The sequence below is a fragment of the Atractosteus spatula genome, chromosome 7, assembly GCF_055471065.1.
Source record: "Atractosteus spatula isolate fAtrSpa1 chromosome 7, fAtrSpa1.hap1, whole genome shotgun sequence".
In the NCBI taxonomy this organism is placed as follows: Eukaryota; Metazoa; Chordata; class Actinopteri; order Semionotiformes; family Lepisosteidae; genus Atractosteus; species Atractosteus spatula.
In genome coordinates this window covers 49,781,508-49,807,754 of record NC_142712.1, presented here as the reverse complement: position 1 = coordinate 49,807,754, position 26,247 = coordinate 49,781,508, and the positions used below count along the sequence as shown (strand labels likewise).

The window sequence follows — 26,247 nt, the reverse complement described above, 5'->3', positions numbered from 1 at the left end:
TTGGCTCTGTACTCCAGCACACTGGATTTGAAATGAAACAATGACTATGAGGTTAAAGAGCAGAATGTCAGCTTTAATTCGATGGTATTTATGTCTATATTGGGTGAACCATATAGGAATCACAGCCCTTTTTATACATAGTCCCCCCATTTCATGGGACCAGAAGTAATTGGAAAATTGGCTGCTCAGTTGTTTCTTGGACAGCTGTGTGTTGTTGCATCATTAGTTCATGCGCAAGAGAGCTAACAAAAGGTCTAGAGTTGATTCTAGATGTGGCATTTGCATCTGGAGTCTGTTGCTGTCGTCTCTCAACACGAGGACCAAAGAAGTGTTAATGCCTTTAAAGCTGGCCACCATGAGGCTGAAAAATCAGAATAAATCAATCAGAGACATAGCCAAAATATTAGGTGTGTCTAAATCAACTGTTTGGTACATTGTTAACGAGCAAGAACGCACCAGTGAGCTTAGCAATAGTAAACGATCTGGTAGACCACGGAAGACCACAGTAGTGAATGAGCGAACAGTACTTTGAATCGTGAAGAAAAACCCGTTTTTGACTGTTGAACAGATCAGGAACATTCTCCAGGATGTTCTTCTCCATAAAGAGAAGAATACACCAGCATAACATCAGAGGGTTCACTACAAGATGCAAAACACTGGTAAGAAAGGCCAGGTTTCAGTTTGCTATAAAGTACATAAAAAAGCCTCTAGAGTTTTGGGACAAAGCCCTATGGACAGATGAGATGAAAAATTAACCTGTATCAGAGTGATGGAGAAAAAATGGAACTGCTGATGATCCAAAGCATACCACCTCATCTGTGAAACATGGCTTGGGCATGTATGGCTGCCAGTGGAACTGTCTCATTTGTCTTTATTGATGATGTAACTGCAGCAGGATGAATTCAGAAGTGTACAGAAGCATCTTATCTGCTCAGATCCAACCAAATGCTTCAAAACGCATTGGACGGCACTTCACCTTCCAGCAGGACAATGACCCCAAACATACTGCTTAAGCAACGATGGAGTTTTTCGGGGCCAAAAAGTGGAATGTTTTTGACTGGCCAAGTCAATCACCCAACCCGAATCCCATTGAGCATGCATTTCACTTACTGAAGACAAGACTGAAAGCAAAAGGCCCAGGCCTGGCAGAGCATCACCAGGAAAGATACCCAACATCTGGTGATGTCTATGGGTCACAGACAAACAGGCCAAATTTTATTTAAGATTTTGTTAATGTGTCCAATTACTTTTAGTCCCATGAAATGGGGGGACTATGTATAAAAAGGGCTGCGATTCCTATAAGTTCACCCAATATAGATGTAAATACCCTCGAATTAAAGCTGACATTCTGCACTTTAACCTCATAGTCATTGTTTCATTTCAAATCCAACGTGCTGGAGTACAGAGGCAAAACAGAAAAAAATGTGTCACTGTCCAAATACGTATGGACTGCACTGTAAATGTAGACAGCAAGCTTTTTTACTCTTTCTCTTTCACAGAAGCTTCAGAGAGCACATAGTGACTGGTGAGTTGTGTGGGATGAGTATAGGTCATCAGAGAGAGCTGGATTATATTGCGGGTAGTTTTCCAAAATACAATAGCTTTTCTGGAACCGATTGTCTTTTCCCTTAGTTCTCTTCTGTGTCCAGAACCTCTTAGAACACATCTAGTGTCACCACAGCTGTTTCCACTAAATCAATTGTGCTGCTATAAGAAGTCCTGCAAAACAACGTAATACTTTGGGAATCCTACAGTGATGTCACTCAATTTTTGTGGTTAAAACAATTCTGAATAATTTAAGCAAATGTTTATGAAGGTCCTTAGAATGCAATGAGAAAACCTGTCTTAATGGAAGGAAAAACAGCTTTCTCTGAAATGAGTAATGTTTTAATAAGATTTTTTTATCAGCACATTCTATTGCAGCAAATGGGAAGGAAATGCCTTTCGGCTGGTAGGAATAGTTCAGATTAAAAACCATTTAACCCCTATGTGATACAATCTGAAAATTACTGATGTCAAAGAATTTAACAATGGAAAAATGTGTCTACCTGGGAAAAGCTTGAGGTGGCAAATGTAACTGTATATGCTACACGTTTTCCAATGAGCACTGCTTTGGGGGTGATTTTTGAAGGACTTGCTTTAGAAGTAGAATGGAACATTGAGAAACATTTCTGTTCTGGAAACCTAAGAGTAAAATCATTCTTGTGCTCTCTAAGGACCTGTCTTCTAACGATATTAACAGAAGTTCCACATGCCTCTGCAGCAGGAATAAGTAGATCATTCTTAGCATGTGATGCACAGCTTCAGAGCATGGGACTGAATCAACTGGATAGACTTTTTTTTGCTCCCATTGTAAGGGAAGTGCTGTAAAGCAGTTTATGCAACTTGTCGGTCATTTGTGACTTTAACTTGCAGTTGCAAAGACCTTACTGTTTTTGTGTGCTCATTCTCTTTAGTTGTCCAAATTCACTTTAGGTGTCCAAACATGGATGTTTTCTTCTTGAAAATAGAGTGAGCCTCCCATTGAAGTTGAATAATCAAAGTCTGCTCATTGATTAGTAGAAAAGTAGCCTACGTTTATCCAAGGATGAGCAGATTCCTGTCAAGCATCAATGAACTATTAAGCAATACTAAAAATGCATTTATTTTTTTCCACCTTCCATTTTTCCTAAAACTTTACAAACTGTACTGTGTGACCTAGGAGGCACTCCTGGGGAGGTCTGCTGCAGCCTGTTAATTCTGGACTTATCTGTCTGCAGAGTCTTATCTCTCAGCATAGCAGGCTTGTGTCTGACAAACTCCAGATGATGTAATCCTTGTGGTCGGCACACTCACCCCCAGCCATAAAGGGACTGGTGCCCAGGAACAGCCTGTGAGTGTGTTTGCCTGTTTTGATTTGTGTTTGTCTGCAATGCTCACTTACAACAATAGTCTGGCTTTGTCTTTTCCAAATGTAATAATGTTACTCCATTTCAATATAACTCACTGTTGATATTGTAACAACACAAAATAGTTATTTTTAAACCCCAAAAAACTGGCTTAGCAGTAGCTTAAATGGAGTTTGTAACAAAAGTTTGGGAGGGATGACAACAGCCAAGTTCAATCAGACACGTCTGTCAGTAATTAGAAATCACTACCGATGTCATTTCCTCTCCTAAAACACTATAAATACTGTACTAAATACACTAAATACCATACAGGATCCCCTTCTCTCCCTCACACATGTCTTTTTGCATCCCACCTCCAGCCCACCTGCACCTCTGCAGCTGCCCCTTGGTCACTCCTCACTCTGCAGAGGAGACCGAGCCTCCTCGTCCTGTGGCCAGGAGGTCAGCCTTCATCCAAGTGGGTTAGCCAAATTTTAACTAAAATACTCCATAATCCTTTCAGTACATTTTATTCTTGGGTGTTGTTATTCCTAGTGAACTGGGACTTATCAAAACCTCGGAATAGGACAGAGGCATCTTGAAGCTGTGTCTATGGGAAATGGACAATGCTTAGTTCAGGTGGGTGGCTGTGTCAGCATGCGTAGGCTGCAAAGGAACAAGTAATGGGTTTATTCCATGCTGAAAAAAAGAAGAGAGAAAACACAACATTTCGGCCGTGGAGCCTTCTTCAGGTGTGAAGAACCTGAAGAAGGCTCCACAGCCGAAACGTTGTGTTTTCTCTCTTCTTTTTTTCAGCAATGAACGTTTAGTTAAGGTTGTTTAGGACTGGAGCAGCTGTCAGACAAGAGTGTCTGCTGTGTTCGGTATGCTGACAAAGTCCTGCAAGAGTAATAATATGGCGCTGTGTTTTGATCCATCTTACCGGGTTACACACTGACAGCCTAAAGCTATTGGCAGAAATTTGAGATGTGTTCCAAAGGCAAAAACTCATGTATAAAAACCTCGCGATCGATTGGAAAGTTGTGAAAAGTGAGATTCTCCCTTGCTATTACAGGAAGCTGTTTTTGGCATTTATTTTAATAGAATTGACATTTTTGTCTTCTGCAGAGAAGTGACACCAGACCAATGAAAATGCAATGCTTCCAGAGAACATAAACACAACAATTAAACCACAAACTATTTCATTCTTTCGTTTGAACAAAGTGAACGAGCTGTTATTCCCAATACATGCTTTCAGCTCATAAACAACTCTTTTTAAATCCACCTGAAGTGAAGGTTCAGCTCATGCTGTTCTGGCACTTAGTCAGGCACACTAACCACTTCCTAATTACCTCTAGTTTTATTATCTCATTGTAAACAAAAGCACAGTCTTGGAAATGGAATACTTATGCCTTGCAAAAACATAAGCAGGGATATGTTTATGTTACCGTGCTTTTCTGTTTAAGATACTTCAGGTTGTAGCATTCCTGGTTCTTCTGCTTCCAGAGCATACTGTGGGTGTTGTTGCATGAAGCAGTTACAAACTCCACCGTAAGCTTTTTATTCCTGAATCCTTCCTTCATGACGATGGGTTTTTGACAAAACAAGTTGAAAGAAAATGATTGCTATGTTTCCAAACATATTTGCCTTTGGAGCACATCTCAGATTTCTGCTGGTCTTTACTGGAAGCAGTAAGTGACACTAAAGATGATGTGTGTTCTATTTCAAAATGTTGGTTATTTCAGTTGTGTTTTTTTGTTTATGAGAGCAGTGACGTATGGTGGGTAAGTCTTTGCACTCATGACTGACAGGCTGTGGGTTCGAGTCACTACTGCAGACACTGCTGTTGTACCTTGAGTGAAGTACTCTACCCCTGTGGCTCCATTCCACCCTTCTGTCCCAGAGGGGACCAGCATGTCTGGGGGTGATCCCTGTGGTGGAGTGGTGTCCTGTCTAGGGGGGAGTCACTTGCTCTCTAGTTCTCTTAACCCAGCAGAACCCAGGATGAGCTCTGGCCCTGTGAGCCAATGTGACACTGGTATGGACCTGTTTTCTGTTGATACATACCGTATACCATACATACATTTGCACAGCAATTCCCTCCATTTCTTTCATTTATCTGTCTGGCACTTTTATCCAAAGCAACTTGCATCAAAACAGCTGTGTGTTTTACTGGAGCAATCTGGCTGAAGAGCAATCCTGTTCAAGTGTACAACAGCACTGTCCTATCTGGGACTTGAACCCACAACCTTCCAGTTACCACACCAGAACCCTGACCGCTGATCCACTGTGATAAAGCAATGGGTGCTTTTTAATGAGGATCAAATGAAGACGATGAAGACAGAGATTTATGAAAATGCCCTGGATAAACCAATGCAATCCACAGTCATGATCTAGAGTATTGGTAGAAAACCAGCTCAATCTTTGAGCATTAGTCTGTTCAGAAATTCCTCCTACAGGCCTGGGGATGATCCATGATTTAACTAACTAAGCAAACCATATGGCAGATACTTTCACCATTCTTCACTGACTAATGCAGAGACTGGCATTGCAGCATTATGACAGCATACTGTGTAAAATTAGCATGAAATGGCTATCATAGTGCCCAGTCACACATCATTAAACCTCAAAATTTAAATGGTTATTACATCATAACTAATTTTATAGTCTAGACTGCAATTATGGAAGCTTACAGCACCTCGCTTTAGTCATCTTATACAGAGGTATGCCAAAGAGAGTTTGTTGTCTTCATTATTCGAATTGTTGGGCTCAGGAGAATGAGTCCTAGTCATGATGAGTTTTTCCCAGTACGATGGGCCAGCACACGTCTTGTTTGCCACTGCTGTATTAACTGAGGCCTCTCCAGACTGGCAGTGACTGTGGAGTCACTGGGAGCTCTCATGTCTCCACACAGAGGTGAAAGTTGTGTCAGAATGTAAGTGTCCCATAATGGACTGGGGGGTAAGATCCAGCATCTTATAATGTTTCCAGCTCAATTCAGTCGCAGGCGTGTAAATGCCTGGTTCGGATTTTAAGGTGGGGATAAGATGAAATGGTTACAGCATGGGAAAAGAATAGCATTTTGTAATGATGTGAATTGATCATTCAATGCATCGGAGCGTGCAAGTGTCCTGTTCAAAAAAGTATTTAGTCAGAGTCGAGGCCCCTGTGTTAAGAGGTCAGAACAAAGGCCTCCGCAATGTATTTCAAGCAGCAACAGTTCTCTAGCACAGTGGAGCAGTTTAGCCAGTACTATTGGGTCATGAGTGTAAATCACACTGGTGCCAAGAGTTCTATCAGCACAGGAAGGGTGACAGGCAGCCTGGGCATCTTGAGGGTGGCATTTAATGACCCATGTGCCTGTCTGCACTTGGACTCCCCTCTCCTATTTCACCAGAGCCATGGTATTCTCTCTATGTAACCTTCACATTCACTCCCTGTGTTGTGAACCTCTGTGCATGCTATACTGGGCATTCCTGTCTTTTAACTCTGTGGCAGTGGTTTTAACATTATGCTGCTGTGCCTGTGTTACCTGCAGAACAGCCCCACAAACAGTCTGTCTGCATGCCTGGAAGTGAAAGATGGCTTTATTCTGTGTTGTCGATACATTACTGTGCTTATAAGCTAAGTGGTGAATGTAATATATTTCATCTTTTAAAATCTGACCATGCATGAATTCACATGTTCATAATTACTTGGTAAGGATCTTCAGGGAAGCCTCTAATTGGGTTCAGCTGTTCAGAAGCATCAGTCCAGCATTACCAGAAATCAAATCTTTCTCAGGTGATAAGTGACCGGTAACGACTGCTTGAGTTTCAATCTGCAACTCGAATTGCAGAGAAAAGTTAACATTTTAAACTGCAGAGCCACTGAGCAGTTTATTACTGAACAGTGGGCTCCAAGGAAGAGAGAATGGCTTTTTTCACAGATGCATGAGAGTGAGTAATCTTGCACCTGTAATGTGTAATAGATAAAGTACAAAAAGATTTCACTTCATCCTGCTACCACCGACAAAACATTTTACTGGAAATCCTCCCTCATACCTCCCCCAGCATCGCTGATGACAAGCTTGGCTTCAGGGACTGGAAATGAATTATAAACAGTTTAGAACCTTCATGACATTAACAATCAGAGTGCTGTTATTGGCAAACTGTAACGAAAGTTTATTGCCATGCTTATAAGCAGTGTGAAATGTTAAAAGTAAATCATTGCTCGGGTGTGATTAGGTTTTAATTGCACAGTCACCGTGTACTGATAAATGGCTGTCTCAAAGGCATAAATTTAAATTACAATAATGAAGAACTTTTTGGAATTTAGAAGAAGTGCCTGTTTAAAAATTAATGAAAATCAAGTGTGCTTTTGGCCACCACATGACGGCATGTGTATCCAATTACTTTTAAATAAATGTGTAAACACAATACGTTTACCTCGATTCAGTGTTTTCAGTGTCTCAGTGATATTAACTGTACAGTGTACAGTGTTAATGAGCACAGTACCTGGTGATTACTATTGTCAGTTGTTACCTTGCTTCTGTTTTCTTTTGCCTCATGTTGATCTTGCGCTAATCAACTTCCTATAGAGCGTGTTCAGACAGTGGTTTCCTACTGCTCTCATCTAGCTTCCTCTGTGTGGCACAGAGCCGACCCCAGGGCTCCCGAGAGCGCTATATAAAGAGCACAGAGCCAGGCTCAGCACAGCCAGACTACACAGCAGACAGCAGACAGCAAAAAGCACTGAGCACTGAGCACTGAGCAGGGAGCGCAGCTGGATACTGGGGTAAGACAGCACACTCTCGCCCTCACACTTCTCAGGGAAAGAGCCTCAGCACCTGCTCTCCTGCAGCCGTGCACGGAGTTATAAGAGTAAGACAAGAAAATGCTTGACAAAGTGAAATACCTTGCATGAAACGGGCTACAAAGATTCAAGAAGAGGATTTCTTTTCATTGTTCTGACAGCTTGTGGACAGTTTAGTTTACTGATATTCGTTTTTTTTAAGAGTATGTAAAAATACATGAGTAAGAATTCATTTTGAAAAGAGGTATGAAATTTGGGAATTACCAAAAAGATGTGCCAAGAATCCTTCTGTTAAGTGTGTGCGGGGGTGGCTGTGTGTGAGAAACAGTGTCAATGCCAAACCAGTGCACAGCCTCTGGGTGCATGGTGATGGCTTTCACAGCTGTGCTGTTTGAGAGGGGCACTGTTAGACTTGCTACACTCATCCGTAATGTTCTTTTCCATCCTGAGTGTTTCAGTTCCCAGTTAATTACCGTTTCCCCCGCCTTGTTAAGCCAGCTGGAAAGACCCCTTAGCACCTACAGTCTCTTTTTGGGTTTGTCCAGCATGTTTTGTTTTTTGCTGAAGTCAATGGCTCTAGCTAATCATTGTGACTCATTCATTACTGTACAGTTACATAATAAACTGCATTTGCTTTTCTAAAGGGAATATACTGTGTATGATTCCCTGTGAAAGAACATAGAGGCGTGATGTATGTCATCCATAGCTCATACTCGGGGATCCATACCTTTGGTGTTGTATTAACAATAATCTTTTTTGCAATAATTTTTGCAATAGTACAGCCAGCTAACACACCAGTTGTTAAGGACTCCACCCACAGTTTATTTAATAAAAAAAGAAAAATGTTTATACGAGGTTTCTTGCAAAAAGTTGGAAACATTTTTAAATCTTGTGCTACTAGCTGCAGTTTTCCATTATTATTAAATAACATTATAGGTTATTTACAGATTTAGTAGCTGAAAACGCCTGTGATGTGTATCATTGTTTTCCAGGAGATCTGTGCTATTGAGAGGGCAGTGGACTATAATTAGATGTGGATTGCTCTCGCCAAGGGTCAGAGGACAGGGGCCACCAGCTGTAGCCTGAAAATGAGCTGCCTGTCAGCAAGGGTCATTCTGGCCCTGGAATTGTTCTCTTACGTCCTTGGTCAAGGTCTGTGATGGCTTCTCTCACTCCCTACTCTGTGTCCTACATCCGCACGCAATCAGTGTGCTAGATAGAACTGCTGCGTGGCTCAAATGCACCCAATAGTGGGGCATCCAACTGACCGCTCGTGACTGACGTCAACTCTCACGTCAGATTCATCCTCCCCTCCCCTAGAACATCTTTGCTTCACCTTGATCCTGAAAGCAAGGCATGACTAAGAGTCACTGAAGCCTAATGCATGTTTTCTGTTTTCGGCACCTTCCACACCTTCCTTTCTTACCTCATGATTTCGACTAACAGCGGTGGTCAAACTCTTTAATCCTGCGGGGTGAAGCCTGGCATGGGTACTCCCTGCCTGGCCGTGCTCTCCACCCAGGTTTTAATGAATTGCTCTGAATTCACTGTCATTGTCTTAATTGTCAGCCTGTGTGGCAAACCCAGATGAGCGGCTCTGTTTAAACAAGGCGTGGGCAGCATCCTGGCACGTTTCACCTGGCACATGATTGTGGTGTGCATCATTTTCTACCTGCTTTATCCAGTACGGGGTCACGGAGGAGCCAGAGCCTATCCCGGCAAGCAACAGGCACAAGGACGGGTACAGCCTGGGACTCCTGTCCATCGCAGGGCAGACACACAGACACAGTCACGCCACGGACGATTTTCCTAGAGGCTCACAAGCCAATTAGCTACTGTATACCAGTATGTCTTTAGGCTGTGGGAGTAAACCGGTTCATTCAGAGGAAACCCACACAAACCAAGGGGAGAACATACAGACTCCACACAGACAGCACCCCAGGTCCAGAATTGAACCCAGGGCCCCAGCGCTGCTCACTGCACCACTGTGCTGCCTGAAAGCCCAGATCAGCCATGGAAATTTAAACACAAAGGACAGAGAAAATGCCGCAATCAAAGGAGAGTGCTGTATTGTAGTAGGGGATTTTCTGTGTGCTAATGACCAATGCCTGAGAATAGTTCACTGATTAAGTCCTGAATCCTGATCATGCACTAGCAGTACTTCTTAATTAATTAATCTTAACTGATTGGCAGCCATGATTCCCAAGCCTCTATTAAGCGCACGGTTTGCAATGTTTTATTTCCCAGCCTAAATACATGTTGTTGCACAGAATCACAAGATCTAATTGCCTTCGATCTCTCCCATAATCGTCGCCAGCCTCCCATAGAGTGATTCACAGACAAAGGCATGGTAGAAAGCGGCTGCTTGTTTTCTGTGATCACATGTGACACTTCTCTCATTGTGAAACAGCAGCTACAGTTACCTTTGCCACCAGTAGCAGCTGGTGGAGGTGCAGAATTTCCTCGGACAACTGTGTGATTTATCCTGCCAGGAAACTGGAACCAGGGACTTGCTGTGAACAAGGCACCTCTGAGAGGGCGAACTGGAACACAGAGGACAGCCAGCGTGCCCCAGCAAGTTAACGAAGGCAAGCCTAATTTACACTGTCACAACTGTTCTGTAGTCGGTCCCTTTTAAAGAATGTTTAGTAACTGCTGGCTAAAAAAGGTTAGAGAAACCAAGTAAAATCAATAGCAGTAGTTGTATTATTATTTGTCAGTGTTCTTAATAGTATGGTTCTGATAGATTAAATAAAAATAAATAAATAAACTTATACAGTGCTTTTCATCTCAAAATACTCTATATGAGGGACCCTCTTTACCCCCCACTGAAGTGCAGTACATACCAGGGTACTGTGCCGCAGTTATTCTGCCCCAGCAACCCCACTGCACAGCAGACTAAGGGAGCAGTGAGAAATTGCTTTACTAATTACAATAAGGGGAAAAGTATAAGTAGGCCATATTGTACAGGACCAAGGTGGAATTGAGCTAGGACAGCGGGGTGATACCCCTGCAATTACAATTAGAGCCTTGGGCTCTTTATTGAATGAGCAGCCAAGACCGCAGTTTAACATCTCATCTGAAGGATGGCATCTTCTGCGGCACTGTCTCCCCGTCCTGGGGCACTGGTCTGGTCCAGAAAGCTGAGCGCCACCTACTGGTCCACCAATACCATTTACAGCTGTAACCTGGTTTTCCTTGGAGGTCTTGCATCCCAGGACTGACCAGGCCAAACTTTGCTCAGCATCTGACATCTGACGGGATTTGTACACAGGGTGATGCCACTGCGGTCTTCATGCCATTGCTTACAGTCACATCACTGTTACTTATCAAAAAGCGTACTTTATCCCTGCCCCTATATTTATTCTTATAGCGCGCGTCCAGCCCTCATCATTTTCCCCTGCTGTCCGCCATGCTGCTTCATTCTAGATGAGCTGGAGTGGAGCACCTGGTTCAACGTGGACCACCCCGGGGGCCGGGGCGACTACGAGCAGCTGGAGGCCATCCGCTTCTACTACCGCGAGCGCGTGTGCGACGAGCCGCGGGGCCTGGAGGCGCGCACCACGGACTGGGTCCCCGCGCAGAGCACGGGGGAGAGCGTGCACTCCGACCCTCGCCGGGGCTTCTGGTGTCTGCACGTGGAGCAGCCCGCCGGCAGGAACTGCTCCAACTACGCAGTGCGGTTCCTGTGCCCCAAAGGTCAGCGCCTCTGCAGCTGAGGGGAGAGGAACGGGGCGGAAGAAAATGTCTGTATTTCCATATATATACACACACACACACGCACACGCTTTTATTTTATAGGTTTAAATCACATTTATGGATTATTTGCGACAGCACCACCTGCTGTAAACATATGGAGATCTTCATCCTCAAAATGAAGAACGTACAGTACCTTCTGTGTTGAAAGCTCTGTAGAAAACACACTTTAGGTGAAGGGAGGACATCCTTGTGTAGGTTAAAAAAAAATGCCGTTCCACACATCTATGCCAAAGGCCCGGCTGTTCTCTCCTAGGCGCCCCCAGAAGCCTGTCTCCGGGGTCCTGGGGCCAGTGGTCGGAGTGGAGCCGCTGTCCTGCGCAGTGCGGACAGACGGCTGTGCAGATGCGCTCCAGAAGCTGCAATTCGCACTCTCACCACTGGGAGAAGCAGTGCCGCGGGCCCGCTGTGGAAGGCAGAATGTGCAAAGGACCATCCTGCGCAGGTACAGTAGGAGAGGGTCCCTGCTGAGTTTTCTCACTGAGACAAACACACCAGGCTTTTTTCCCAAGGTGAGGAATACCCTCAACAACATTATTGCAAAGAACAAACATATTGTTATGGATTCTAAATTGGTACCACATGAATGCACATATTCCTGTTGAGGGAATCTAATTCAGGGTCGTGGGAGAGCTGGAGTCTATCCCAGCAAGCAACGGGCATAAGGTGGGGTACAAGCTGGAGGTGATGCCAGTCCAGCACAGAGGCACAGGCAAACACACTCACACCATGGTCGGTTTTCTCAGAAGCAAATTGACCTACCAGTGTGTCTTTGTATTGTGGGAGGAAAACCATGCAAACACAGGGAGAACATGCAAACCCCACACAGATAGCACCCTAGCTGTGGAATTGAACCCAGGGCACCAGCGTTGTGATTTAGCAGTGCTAATCACTGCACCTCTGTGCCACCTCTACTGTAGCGTAACTGCAAATCCGACTAGTATTGACCTTGGAATTTGACTGACATTGAAACATTGCCTTTTGCTTTTATAACAGTGAAACGCGATTTTGATTTCTCAAAGCTCAAGTACTCGGTGATCTGTAATTAGGGGATGGCTGTTCTTCGGTTTATGAGCATGGGAGTCCTTTTCATTAGTAGTAAAGCATTGGCACCTTTTCCCTCTGTTGCAGCTTGTAACCTGACCTGCCCGATGGGGCGCATCAATGCTGAGTGTGACGCGTGCATGTGTGAAGAGCACCTCCTACTGGGCACCGTGCACACTGTGGGTGGGCTGCCTGCCCCTGGGGCCACCTTGTACAGGACTGGCAGATCAGACAAGCCCCTGACCCTGACTGACCACAATGGCCACTTCAGAATACCTGGGGTGTGTCCTGACGGCAACAGCACACTGAGAGTCACGCTGCAGGGTTACTCCCCCAAGTCCCTCCTTGTGCCCTTCAGCAGGGACCGAATCTCCGTCATTCACGTCAAGCTGGATAGAGCAGGTACAGAAGGAACACACGGACACCCACCGTCTTTGAAGACCTAATGCAGTGCAGTCTGTTTTTCTCTCCGCGAAGTCTCTTGGTGAAGTGTTGACGGGCTGTCTGGCACTGTGTCTCCTTCAGAGAAGCCCTTTGTGGTTAAGAACCCCGAGAACAGGGTGCGTCTGGAGGGAGAGACCGTGGCCTTCTGCTGCAAGGTCAAAGGACAGCCGGAGCCTCACAGCTACCAGTGGTAAGACTGGCAGGAGAACTGCAGGAGTCTGGGGGCTGTGGGCTGTTGCATGCCAAAGCCAGGATACAAATGTAAAAACCAGCTAACTTTCAATGCACACGTGTTCAGTGAATGCAAACATGTTTAGTGTTTATGCCAAAATGAGAAGTCTTGTTGTCTCAGTTCAGTCTTGGATAGAATTTTAAACTTATTAAAAGACACAACATAAACAGTCATTCCTTTTTATTTGTACTGAACCACAGAAACCCATTTCCTTCCTAGCTACTTTACACGATGCTTTGTACAGTAGCTCTTTATTTAATTCAGGCTGTTTCTGGCCATGTTACAAGTGCTGTAAATTCAATTATCTTTCTGGGTTTGCTATTGTCTAAAAAAGCTTTTTAAAAGGCAGAACTTCAAAGAGGGAAGTGGTTTACTCCTTGTAAAGAACTCGCAGCGACAGTCTTGTTGCTTTAATGAGTTAGAAAATGTGATCTTTATCTAATTTGGAGTAAACCACGAACTGAACAGTTACCCTGTATTTTTCAGGTATCATAATGGCAGCCTACTCGACAGGAGCCTGTTGAAATATGATAGCACTCTTGTGCTCAGAAACCTGAAGAGAAACCAGGCAGGGGAGTATTATTGCAAGGCAAGCAATGAAGCTGGCTCCATCAAGTCACAGCCCGCTATTCTCACTGTGCAAGGTGTGCATTCCAAATCCTTCATTCCAAGAAGTTTTATAGCGTGCTCCTGTGACCTCCTGGGATTTTTGCAGTGGTTTTTCCATTTCACAAAATTCGCAACTACATCTGGGTATTAAACACACTTTTCTGTAAATGGGATGTAAACCTTCTGAGTGAAATGGAGAAAGCTAAGCCGCATGCTATACTGTGCAATTGATGATTTCACATTTGCTGTGCTGTGCATTTAGAATATAAAAGGTTATTTCAAACTCTTTTAACAGGGTATGATGAACCTACATGCAACCCAGACCCTGAATCCTACTTGATCCAGCTGCCCCACGACTGCTTTCAAAATGCTACCGATTCCTTCTATTATGATGTAGGGAAGTGTCCCACAAGACCCTGCGCTGGGCAGCTGGATAACGGGATAAGGTGCAAAGATCCTGTTTCGTACTGCTGCGGAGTGAAAACCATGGAAGAAAGGCAAATAGCCTGCAGGGGTTACACTCTGCCCATGAAGGTGGTCACTAGGTGTGGCTGCCAGAAGTGCGTCGAGACGAAAGCAATAGTACGAGGGCGGGCGGTGGCCGCAGACACAGGGGAGCCACTGCGATTCGGGCACATCTTCATGGGCGGCGTCAGAATCAGCCGGACGGGATACAAGGGAACCTTTTCCATCCAGGTGCCGACAGATACGGAGAGGCTGGTGCTTACGTTCGTCGACCACTTGCAGAAGTTCGTGAACACCACCAAAGTGCTGCCCTTCAACAAAAAGGGGGGAGCCGTTTATCACGAGGTCAAGCTGCTGAGGAAGAAGCCACCCGTGACTTTGCTCGCCACCGAGACGAACGTGGTCGCGCTGGGGGAGAAAGAAGGGGAAGACCCGATTGCAGAGCTACAGATCCCGCCTTACGCCTTTTACAGGGAAAACGGCGAAGTTTACGTGGGGAAGGTGAAGGCCAGCGTCACTTTCATGGACCCCAGGGACATCTCTACCGCCGCCGCCGCCCAGAGCGACCTCAACTTTGTGAGCAGCGAAGGGGACGTGCTGCCCCTGCGGACGTACGGGATGTTTTCCGTGGACTTCACGGACGAAGACGCCACCGAGTCCCTGAACGCCGGGGAGGTGAAGGTGCTCCTGGACGCAGCACAGGTCCAAGTGCCAGAACACCTGAGCACGATGAAACTGTGGTCCCTCAACCCAGAGACAGGCCTCTGGGAGGAGGAAGGCGACTTCCGCATGGAGAAGAAGAGACGGGGGAAACGGGAGGAAAGAACCTTCCTCATCGGGAACATGGAAATCCGGGAGAGGCGCCTCTTTAACCTGGACGTCCCAGAGAACCGAAGGTGCTACGTGAAAGTCAGGGCCTTTCGCAGCGAGAGGTTTATGCCAAGCGAGCAGGTGGAAGGGGTGGTGATAACCCTGATTAATCTGGAGCCAACACCAGGTTTCTCGTCCAACCCCCGAGCATGGGGGCGTTTCGACAGTGTCATCACAGGCCCCAATGGCGCTTGTTTGCCGGCTTTTTGTGATGATCAAAAATCAGATGCCTACTCAGCCTACGTAATGGCCAACTTGGGAGGAGAGGAGCTTGAGTCTGTTGCTTCATCCCCTAAATTTAACCCAAACACTATTGGAGTCCCACAGCCATACCTCAATAAGCTGAACTACAGGAGGACAGACCACGAGGACCCCAAATTGAAGAAAACTGCCTTTAAGGTCAACGTGGCAAAACCGAACTCCAATGTCGCTGAAGAAAGCAATGGTCCCATCTACTCTTACGAAAACCTTAAAGAATGTGAGGAAGCTCCCTTCAGTGCAGGTCAGTTCAGGTTTTACAGGGTTGAGGGTGACCGGTACGATTACAACACAGTTCCCTTCAATGAGGACGATCCCATGAGCTGGACAGAAGACTACCTGAGCTGGTGGCCAAAGCCCATGGAGTACAGGGCATGCTATATCAAAGTAAAAATAAATGGGCCCCAAGAAATTATGGTCAGGTCCCGAAACATGGGTGGCACTCACCCGCAGACAGTTGGAAAGTTTTATGGGATCCGGGACGCCCGCACGATCCGTGACATGGACCACCAAGGCGTCTCGGCTGTTTGCCTGGAGTTCAAGTGCAGCGGCATGCTGTACGACCAGGACCGCGTTGACAGGACCCTGGTCAAAATCATCCCCCAGGGGAGCTGCAGGCGGGAGAGAGTCAACAGCATGCTGCAGGAGTATCTGGTCAACCACCTCCCCCTGGCGGTCAACAACGACACCAACGAGTTCACCATGCTGGCCCCCCTGGACCCTCTCGGCCACAACTACGGCATTTATACGGTGACCGACCAGGACCCTAGAACCGCCAAGGAAATCGCGCTGGGCCGCTGCTTTGACGGCACCTCGGACGGCTCCTCGAGGGTCATGAAAACCAGCGTGGGGATGGCGTTGACCTTCACCTGCGGCACCAAGGAAGTCACACAGCAGAGCGTGTTCCAGAGCCTACAGAGCAGCCCCAGCCAGTCCCTGGTGGGCGCTGTGCCAGGAGGGAGACGAAACAGGAGGCAGAGAGGGAACAGGCGCCCTCGCAACCCTCTCGTCTTGCGCCAGAGAATCAGGGCCACCAACGCCGGCTGAGACGGGTCGTCGCCCGCCGCCGCAGCCAGAACGGAAACGAGAGCACGGTCGTGCCGCTCGAGATCCGTCGAGTTTGAACTCGACCACTTGGAAAACAAAAACATTCTTGAAAATTAAAGCAAGAAACGTTACCTATTTTTTATCTTAAAACTCTATAGTCGTTCATTTTTTTTTAAATAAACCTTTGTGTTATTTGGTAATACTGAACCATTCTGTACAGAATGTGAATACTAAATGTTATAAAAATACTCCCCGTCAACAAAAAAGCATAAATCAATGTTTACATGTAATCTCAGCATGTTTTAAAAGCTTATTTTTCAAACTGTGATAAATACCACATGTACTTGAAATTGTAAATAATGGGTAATTTATTACTACATGGGAGGGTCAAAAAGGGACCAGTTCAGGGCTACAGTTTGCAATATGCAAGTTTTTTCAGACCACTGCATGTCTGAATGACACATAATCCTTAATCTTAGCTGTAAGGGGAAAGTGGGGTTTATTAACCTAGATAGAAAATATGGATTTAAACAACCAGAATCTGTGTGATGTTCTGTTAGGCTCAACGTTTCCCATAAACATTCTCTCTAAATATACTGTACACCACACAACCCATCACACTTGTCTAGAGAAATTATGGTCAAAAACAAAAAATTACAACCAGTTCCTCATATCAAACATCCTTGAGAGAAAAAGCCTCATTAATGCACTTTCACACCTCAAGATACTGGCTTCAGAATGTGTAATCGGAATGGGTGAAATTATCAAGGGTAGGACTACTTTAGAACTCAACACATCCTTTCAGAGTGTGCGGATAGGCTGCTTAAGAAATAGTAAAATAATAGAAAAATGTAAATAATGGCTTTCAACAAACATGTTACTTTTAACTTGTGGTAACCCTTCAATGATGCTGTAATTTTAGGCTTCTCTGCCCTTAGGTTGTAAAACATTGTGCCGTACTTTACAATAAAGTCTCAATATAATTCTTGGCATCGCTTTCATTAAAACCGATTTAGCTATGCTTTAGTCTTTGCTTAGCATAGGTATGAGTATGTGTTGCCTTGCTATATAGTAGACAACTTTAAACTGTAAAAATATTGGATGTTAAAGAAGTGACTGTTACTTCGCAACACTCATTATGATGCAAAAAGCTGAATCAAAAGTATGAGGAAACGTTTAAAGAAGACCCAAAATAACTCAAAAAGGTTATTTCTGCTATCCAGCAATGTTTTGCAATTCAGCATTTTAAAAAAATAACCCACTAAAACACAAATCGCCTGAATTGCAGGAAGTCAAGGGAAAACAGCACTTCTTCATTAAAAAAAAAATGGAGAAACAACCCCTTAATATAACAATTTTTCATTTTTTCAAAACAATCACTGCCATACAAGTGCTGTGCATACAAGTGTCCTAAAATGACCTCTCAATACATTAATCCATGCCACAATACACAGGGTCAAGCAAAAGTAGCAGAAATGTCAAGCTTGAAAAATTAAACTGCATATCCATGCATTCTTTAATAAGTACACTGAACGCCTTTCAGAACAGTGATTTTATTAAATTAGATGCTCTATAAAACACTGCAGATGCTGCAATTTGCATTTCTGATGTCCAATGTTTGTAACACTTTACGCTAAGCAAATTTCTTAAATTGTTAGAAAAAAAGGCCTACAATATTTTGTTAATTACAGCCCATACAAAGGCCTCGGGTCCATTCTTTTAAATACGCCAAATTCCCCACCATACTTAGAACAAGTCTGCAGAAGCTGTCAAAGATACCAGCAATGAGGGAAAACTGCAAACCCTTGTACTTGCATTAGTAGTAAACAGAATATGAATACAAACTAAACTCTTTATGCACAAAAATATTGAGCTGATCTTCACCAAATTATGCACTTGCACTTATAAAGCAATTGTTTTAAACACTGCACCCTATACAGGGAACACTCCATAATATTTTAACATTTCAAGAGGACCATGGCCACATAGGAAAACTTTCCCATTTCTTTTGTCAGTGTAATCCATACATTGTATTTTTACAGTCAGCTTTAAGTGCTACTGTTTAATTAAATCCTACCGTAGGACTGCCATTTAGTTCCTGCTTATGCAGCTCTGCTGAACCACCTTCAAAAGCATTAACATAAACAGTAATATTTGGCGATCCAAACTATTATAAAGATGCAGTATCCTTTTCTGCAGATCTGCAAATGCTGTCCACATGAAAAGTAAAATACTCTTTTATTTGCATAGAAGATCGGATTTATTTTCATGTCAATGCAAGAGTTATCAAACAGTAATACTATGCATTCATCTCATCACAGGTCTTATTACCTTTTAAAAAAAAAAGTTAAAATTGTCTTGTCAAGTTTTTGGACGTTGATGTTTTTCCTCTTTAATACACATAATCCAATTACTGCAAGCATTTCTAACTCCAGTTCAGTCATTTTCTCCATTGAAAACTGAGCATGTTTGGTTATTTTGAGGAGCAGGACGAATCAAATCAGGTCACAGCCAGCTATTCAAACTGAGAGACAAAACCACATGGAGGTCATGCTCTTTGTAAAGCCTTTATAACCTTCAAAGACTGAGCACAAACAAGGATACCACATCTTTAAGAATGGACAAAATGAGGAAGTTGTGCTGCATGTTTAAGGGACTGTGGAGAGCAGAGCAAGGTTGCCGGTATAGGCCTTTGTCACATGAAGTCTTCGAAGTCTTGTGCATAGCCTCCATCATATTCTCCGTAGTCTGCCAGGTCATCTTTCATCTTGGCCTTCAGACCTCCTCCTGGGACTACACCTTTCTTCTTTTTCTTCCCCTTATTTTGCTACAAAAGAAAAAGGGAATATATACACTGTATCAAACAGCACACGGAAATCCATACTTTCATATTCTCACTAGAAGGCAGTTCAATATATTTTCTCATTTTCCAAATGCAGCCTATTTCTGAACAATTCAACAACCGGACAATCATATTAACTGACAGTAAGATTGTTAAATGATCATCTACAGTGAACAGTTATAAAACATTGACTAGGAAAAATCTGAAAGCAAGGCACACAATTCAGCAGTATTTATGCTCCCCCTAGTGTACAAAAGCGGAACTAAATGTCAGGATTCAAGCTCATTTCCGATGGAGTCACAGACGGCTAACTCGGCAGTGGTGCCAGTAATTCAACTGGAAACTTTAATGCTGCTTACTAGGATGACTGTTCAATAAAGTTATCATTTCGAAATTAGTACGTCTAAAAATCACAAGTCTTTACCTTTTCTTGTTTCTGTTTTTCACTTAATAGAACTGTCAGTGAGTTACTGATTTTTTTCAAGTCATCCACATCCACTGCAAATGAAAGAAAATTGTTAATGCTTCAATTGCCTTAATACACGAATGAACAGTTTTCTTCATTAATAAAACTGTGAAGGAAACTCTTTTAAGGAATACTTCCTGTTGTGCATATTTGATTTGTCTTAGCAGAGAACTACTTTTCCCAGTAAGGACTGGTAAATCCATTCCAGTCTTTGAGCAATTTTAAAGAGAGCAAGAAAGGCTATTTACACAAGCCTGTCTGAAAAAAACAAATAATTTGCTCTGACTAAATTCAAACATGAGCACACAACTACTTAAGACCAATCAATGCCAAAACCAGAAATGGAAGTATGAACTCACATGAAATACATAGATCACGGAACAATGATTCCAAAAAGCTGGAAAAATGCACTGACTTCTCATACTGAGATATTTTGTCTTTTAGCAACTTCTCAAATTCAGTAAATTCTTCTTTCGAAGATGGATTCATGGCATCAATTCCTGTTACATTATTTACACCTGCAAGGGGAAAAAGCAAAAGAACAGAACATCAGAACATCCCAATTCACATCACTCTCATTTATAAAAAAAACAGGTTTAAAACCATACTTGCCTCTAAATATGCACAAGCTAAACCAATCGACACTGCAAACTCAAAATCTATTACAGCACCAACACGGCCAATTGTGTTTTTAACACAGAATATATTTTTAAAGACCAACTATTTTCATGTCATTAGAAACAACCAATACTAGGTCAAACTGTTTAAAAGTTTTTTTTCTTTTTGTTACCTGAAATCAAGCAAATTCATATTCAGACTAATATTACACCTATGGAGTGACAAACTCCAGTCTTCAAAAGCCTCACTAAGTCGCCACCATTTTTCAGGTTCCAGGTTCTTAAGCCTCTAAAGCATTTAGCCTGTAGGATCAGAGTTTCCAGAATTACAGCTGACCATCACTATCTATTTCACGACACTGTTACTGCCCACACATTCTTCAGGAACTCCCCGTGCACCTACTGCCCTTACCAAATGCTTCTTTTGCTAGTTCAAGGTCCGACTCCTCCTGCATCTTTTTCACTCGAAGTTTCTCTGCTAACTGTTCTTCTGGCGTCAGCTCTGCAGGCTGTTCTGGTTCCTCTAACTTGTAATCGGAAACAGAGAAAAAGACGACATTCACCGAATAGATACCACAAAACAGAAAATCCTCAACGGGGGATCAGATCAGGTGAAAGTGCCACTACACACCAGCCTGAAGGGCTTCAGGACTGCCAATATGCAGCACTTATTTAACTCTTGGCACCCATATTATCCAAGTTACAAACACACAAACCCAAAACACACCAGGTTTACAGAACTTAAGTAAAGGTTAATTCCACACTGAAAAGCAAAAAGAAAAACATTTCTGCTCTTCAGCCTTGTTCAGGTGTATCGATCTTTCTACTTTTTGGCGTGAATCACTTTTACTTGTTCCTTTGCTGCCAATGCACGCCGACACAGCTCCCCACTCAATCCTCTGCGAGTTACCACTGCTTTCCTACTAGACATGTAGGGAGCTTGAATGGCTTTTTATATGAAAACTATCCCTGTCACGTGTGCGGTTACTGAGCAGCTCTGATACTCACCCTCTGTTTAATTTCTTCCTGCTTCTTCTTTAGTCGACTCTCTTTCTCTTTGATCTTTTCAATTAATTTTTTCTTTTCTGAAACTTTTACTTCTGGATTATAAAGCAAAGCAAAAGAAGAAAAGCACTAGTAAATGATTTATTTTTGTTTATTACTGTGCAAAAAAACTGATAAAAATGACAATTTCATTCACTGTTATTAAACAGACTAAAATAAGACTTCCTCCTTACTCACCTGTTTTTTTCTCTTCAACCTTTTTCTCCTCTTCCTCCTCCTCCTCATCGTCATCCCAATTGTCCTGCAGAAGGAAAGGAGCAGGTAAAGCTTTTTTCAGAACATCGTACTGCAGCTCACGGTCTAACTGAAGTCTCTACCATCTCCTGTAGCTAATTAGACTGCCTGCTTTTGACTTCAACTGACTGGATTAACTTGTTAAAGTACTATTTTCTCTCTTCATAGAAAGCTCAACTCCTTAAAAAAAATAAAACCCTGGTCAATCTGTACGTCCAGTCAAAGGAATCTTCTCCCACAACCAAAACCAACATTAAACTACACTGTCAACATGATACCAATGAAGAACGTGCCTTGGTCATTCAATGAAGACACCTCTGTTTTAAGCTTATGGATAACATGAACAACATGCATGTATGTTGTATGAGGGTCAAGGCTCACTATAAAGATCTCACCGGTTAGCAGTCAGCAGTTGACCTTGTGCCAGTGCTTGAGGATAGGACCAGGAGAGTTAGGCTCACTGGTACCGAAGACATTACACTGCCACTTGCTCTTCCTCCGAACATTACACACACAGGCACGGACAGCCATCTGTGTGCCAAGAACTGGAGGTTCACATTACACCATCTCCTTCATCACTCCTGCTGCCCTGCGCAGTGTTCGTTCTTAAACAAATGAACAAATACTGAAGTTCGCAAACCTGAACTGTTTTAACTTTTCTGTTGCCATTTATATAATACATTACACAGGGCTTAACTTTATACACAAAGTGGTTTTAAACTGAACGGCACTTTCTGGACAAATCATTAGTAGTATTAATGCTTGATTTCTTAGACATAGATCACACCCTGTGACCTTATCCAATAATATCTGTGCCCTCTGTTAGCTAGCTCAGCTCATTTCAGGGCCACAAATATCTTTATATCTGAAAGGAAAACCAGGAACTAAATTGTCTGAACAATACTTTTCCATAGTAAAAAGACTGTTAGTGCAATATATGAATCCTGGTACTCAACCAAACGAGCTGATCTGCGGGTGTGAGCTGTTGTACAGTAAGCACTAGACCTTTCTGTAGCATTATTGAAGCATTATTGACTCCCTGCCAGGGAGGATTCTGGAAAAGACCGAACAAAGACTAGGGGCTCACAGAAATGGTTCTAGGAATACTCATTGTGTGTCTCTGATGTCACCAGTGTCTTGTTTCAGCTTCAATAACCAACAGAACCTGGGTTTAGCCTGGGCCTACTAATCTAACAGGAAACGTTCACATTTGATAGATGTATAAATGGAACCCACTGAGATCCCTCAGAGACAGCAAAGTCAAATGCGAAATAAACAGGTGAACTATGGAAAGAAAACAGTTACAGGTGAAGGATAAGATCCGGTTAGAAACAAATGTTAAAGCTTCCCAGTTCACGACCTATACCAAACATTCGAGGTTAGGCATTGCTGAAATACAGACAGTGCAGAGGAAAGGTACTTTTACAACATAAACCATTAGAACTAAACATTCCTTATGTAAGGGATAATGTAAAAGCCACATCCTCCATTTAATATTTTTAAGAGGAAACTCTGGGAGTTATGACTATTTAAACTTTTTAAAACTTCACTTAAAAACCGTCAAATCCCCCAGAACTACAAACACACGTATTGCTCGTTGGTTACTGACATCAAGAGCAATAAGATGACTGAACTGGTGTCGTCATTTCTCTAAAATCAGGGTTAAAAAAAATGCACCGACTGACTCAAACTAATGCAATCCAGTCCGTCATCCGATCAGGCCCAAAGACGGCATGACTGCTCACTACTGCCATAGTGCGCCTCACTCCCCCGAGTACTCGCTCTCCAAACACACGCTCACTTTGAATTTGTACAGCTCCGTATGTAACGACGTGAATCCAGCGTTATCTTTAGACGCAGGAGCACACGGTGCCATCACTTGAAAGGAGGGGTACTGTCACGCACTCCCGCTAGCTCTTCTTCAGAGGCGAAACGCAGACCTGCCACGAGTAAAACATATGGGCACGACTCGCAGCGCGTCGCCCTCGTTAAAATCGACTCCCGACAACCCTGCCGATTCGCAGCACGTTGCTAAACATGGGCTTCTATAAGAAGAAAATAAAAAACACAAACGGGGGCTCTTCTGAAAACTGCCGAAGCGGAGAGAATACAGTCAGCCGCTCGCTCGCTCGCTCTCACATGGCCTGTCAGTCAGTGCGTCTATACCGGCAGCCAGCGGTACTCTTTCCGCACAAACACAGCGCGGCGCTCGGAAAACTGCACAGGAGGAAGAGAGAGACAGCCACAGCACGAATAAAGCGGATCTGCAAACAAAACCCAGATCTAAAACTAGTAGTGTACCCTCTTGGTTGCTGACTATAGCGGCCAGACAGCAGCGCCCGGGCCCCCGCGGCCTGTGGCGGAGGTCCCGCTCCGGGCTGCCTGGACGCCCGTATCTACCTTCACATCTTCCTCCTCGTCTTCGCCTTCCCACCGATCTAGCGCGGTCGCCTTGTTGATCGGCTCCTCCGGCTCGAAATAGTCCGCGTCTGTCGAAACACAGAGAACAGACTGTCAGCCGCGGGGAACATCACCGCACGCATATCCCATTTCTTTTTTTTTTTTCCAAAGGAAACCAGTCACTCCCGTCGGAGAGTCTTACCCCAGGAGTCAACATCCGCCATCTTTGCTCGCTTTCGATGTGTGAGTGAGGCTGAGTCAACGAGCGAGCAGGTCCTACTGGGCTGGCGGCACCACCGCGCCCTGGGAATGATGGGATACAGGAAGACTGCCGCCAATATGTTCCATCTCACCCCCTGCTGGGAGTGTTGTGCTATAGCAATCCAACCTCTTTTATCCCGTCAAATGTATTATTACACCGACCGGCGCTTTCAAACTAGCACCTGAAGAAGGCTGCGCAGCCGAAGCGTTGTGACTCTTTTCGTTTTCTTTTGGCATGGAATAAACCTTTACCTGTTCCTTTGCAGCCTACCCGTGCTGACGCTGCTACCTACTTGAACGCTTTCGAACTAATCCTAGTCGCCTAATATTAATTCGAGCAGTTGTATGACTATTGACAGATTTTTTCATTGAGCCTTTTTACTATATAGTAAAAGACGCCGCTACCATTGTCTGAGGCTGTGCTCAGTGAACGTGATGCTTTACATGTGTTGAACTTCTGGTCGGTGTGCAGTAGAATATATATACTGTGTGGCACCCGTGGTTGGTTTCCTGTGACGAATCCACTTCAAACGGACCTGATCGTTAAAGATCTCGCCTCCACCTCTGATTTATCAAATCTCCCGACCGATTGAGTGAAGTAAATGACTCCGCTCAAATGCGAAAACCCGAAGATTACGGGTATAAACCGAGATACGTCCAAGAGCCTTTTCACATTCACAATATAGCATTTTGTGTTTTTTTTATCAGTCTAGGAGAGTCTGTATTTTTGTGGTTGTGCAGCAGCGCTCCGGATCTGGAATACAATCGAAGGAGAGACCGTAGAGATGCTTGATTTCGTTTAATGAGCAATGTTTGAACATCCAGATGCACACAGGACGGACGATATCCTCCACTACACAGAAGTTTTATTATACCGTCCTTATTATGATATTTACAAAAAATAAGTTCAATACAATAACCATATGAAATTCACACATCGGTTTTTGTCGTGTTATACTAGAAGCACACATCAGGCATTTAAACATTTAAATTAATCACCAAGCGCAAAATTAGTGAAATATTGTGTAGAATCACTCCAAGTCGATTTAAAATTATTACAATAACAAAAATAAATCTTGAAAATATATGACAAGACGCTCTATTATATAATTGTACTTAATGGTTGAGATCAAGGAACTATATAAGTAGATTAATTGAATATGCATTTAAAATAGCACAATTTAACATCTTCATTCAGTGAAAGCAGTAAAGCAGTATGACGATAATTTCATGACGTTTTCATTTATAGTTTCATATGAGAAATACAAAAAGGAATCGAAACATGAATGTATACAGTATATTCCGTACGAGCGGTACAAAGCCTGAAAAAGCAAAAAAAGATCATTAAAACAACATTCACAGCAGACTGAAAAATAACGAAAAGAATATAATGACCCAGCTCACTTTTTAAGAAATAATCTCAGTTTTTACAAATATGTGAATATATAAAGACATCAGCCATTTTTACGTTGCGTAAAAAGGGATATGTGTAAAACACGTTTTACTCCAGGACTGTCCAACCGGGGTCTCTGGAGGTCTCTGGAGCAGCATCACCTGCAGGGCTGACGGGAGCTGTTCAATTGGTCCAGTTAAACCAGTAACCAGCTGGTTTATCTCGCTCAGGGCGGAGCTGGAATGAAAACCCGCAGAGTCACCGGCCCTCTGGGACCAGGGTTGGACAGTCGCTGTACACCACACTATTAATGTCCGCGACATTTCGAGACAAAGAAAAAAAAAAGCCTTACAGAAAATTCCTTCTAATTCCACAATAGCCGTGGAATAACAGGCGCTTGATAATAAGTGCTACAACTGACTTTATTATTCATCATTCGTGATGAACACCATCATTTGCTTTCAGTCTGTCCCACCTTAAAACACACCAAGAGTGCTGGTGTTTTGTGCTTTCCTACTACAGTAAAAAACGTAGGCATCTGCCACTCAGTTTTAAACGATGTTCTCTAAAATCCTAGTTTTAT

General features: G+C 43.5%; 2 protein-coding genes and 1 non-coding gene across 3 annotated transcripts; 1 reads left to right on the top strand and 2 right to left on the bottom strand.

Moving 5' to 3' along the window:
- Positions 1 to 1,493: 1,493 nt before the first annotated feature.
- On the top strand, positions 1,494 to 17,364 carry cilp (cartilage intermediate layer protein, nucleotide pyrophosphohydrolase). The gene is made up of 13 exons (XM_088922475.1): positions 1,494 to 1,525; positions 2,760 to 2,872; positions 3,248 to 3,329; positions 3,423 to 3,506; positions 7,486 to 7,643; positions 8,654 to 8,813; positions 10,154 to 10,249; positions 11,091 to 11,360; positions 11,674 to 11,862; positions 12,549 to 12,863; positions 12,987 to 13,095; positions 13,624 to 13,781; positions 14,042 to 17,364. Exons 6-13 carry the CDS (start codon positions 8,693 to 8,695, stop codon positions 16,384 to 16,386), a joined length of 3,603 nt encoding a protein of 1,200 aa, XP_088778601.1. The 5' UTR covers positions 1,494 to 1,525; positions 2,760 to 2,872; positions 3,248 to 3,329; positions 3,423 to 3,506; positions 7,486 to 7,643; positions 8,654 to 8,692; the 3' UTR covers positions 16,387 to 17,364.
- A 559-nt stretch (positions 17,365 to 17,923) lies between these two features.
- Positions 17,924 to 24,328, bottom strand: eif3jb (eukaryotic translation initiation factor 3, subunit Jb). Its single transcript, XM_088922474.1, has 8 exons — positions 24,213 to 24,328; positions 24,011 to 24,099; positions 21,554 to 21,617; positions 21,320 to 21,411; positions 20,724 to 20,838; positions 20,054 to 20,212; positions 19,653 to 19,726; positions 17,924 to 19,213 (listed from the first exon to the last, which is right to left on the bottom strand). The coding sequence occupies exons 1-8, from the start codon at positions 24,232 to 24,234 to the stop codon at positions 19,082 to 19,084; spliced, it is 747 nt and encodes a 248-aa protein (XP_088778600.1). The 5' UTR covers positions 24,235 to 24,328; the 3' UTR covers positions 17,924 to 19,081.
- LOC148831311 (small nucleolar RNA SNORA57) lies at positions 22,027 to 22,162 on the bottom strand. The gene has a single exon (XR_016091373.1). It is a non-coding gene; the product is annotated as a small nucleolar RNA SNORA57 (small nucleolar RNA).
- Positions 24,329 to 26,247: the final 1,919 nt, after the last annotated feature.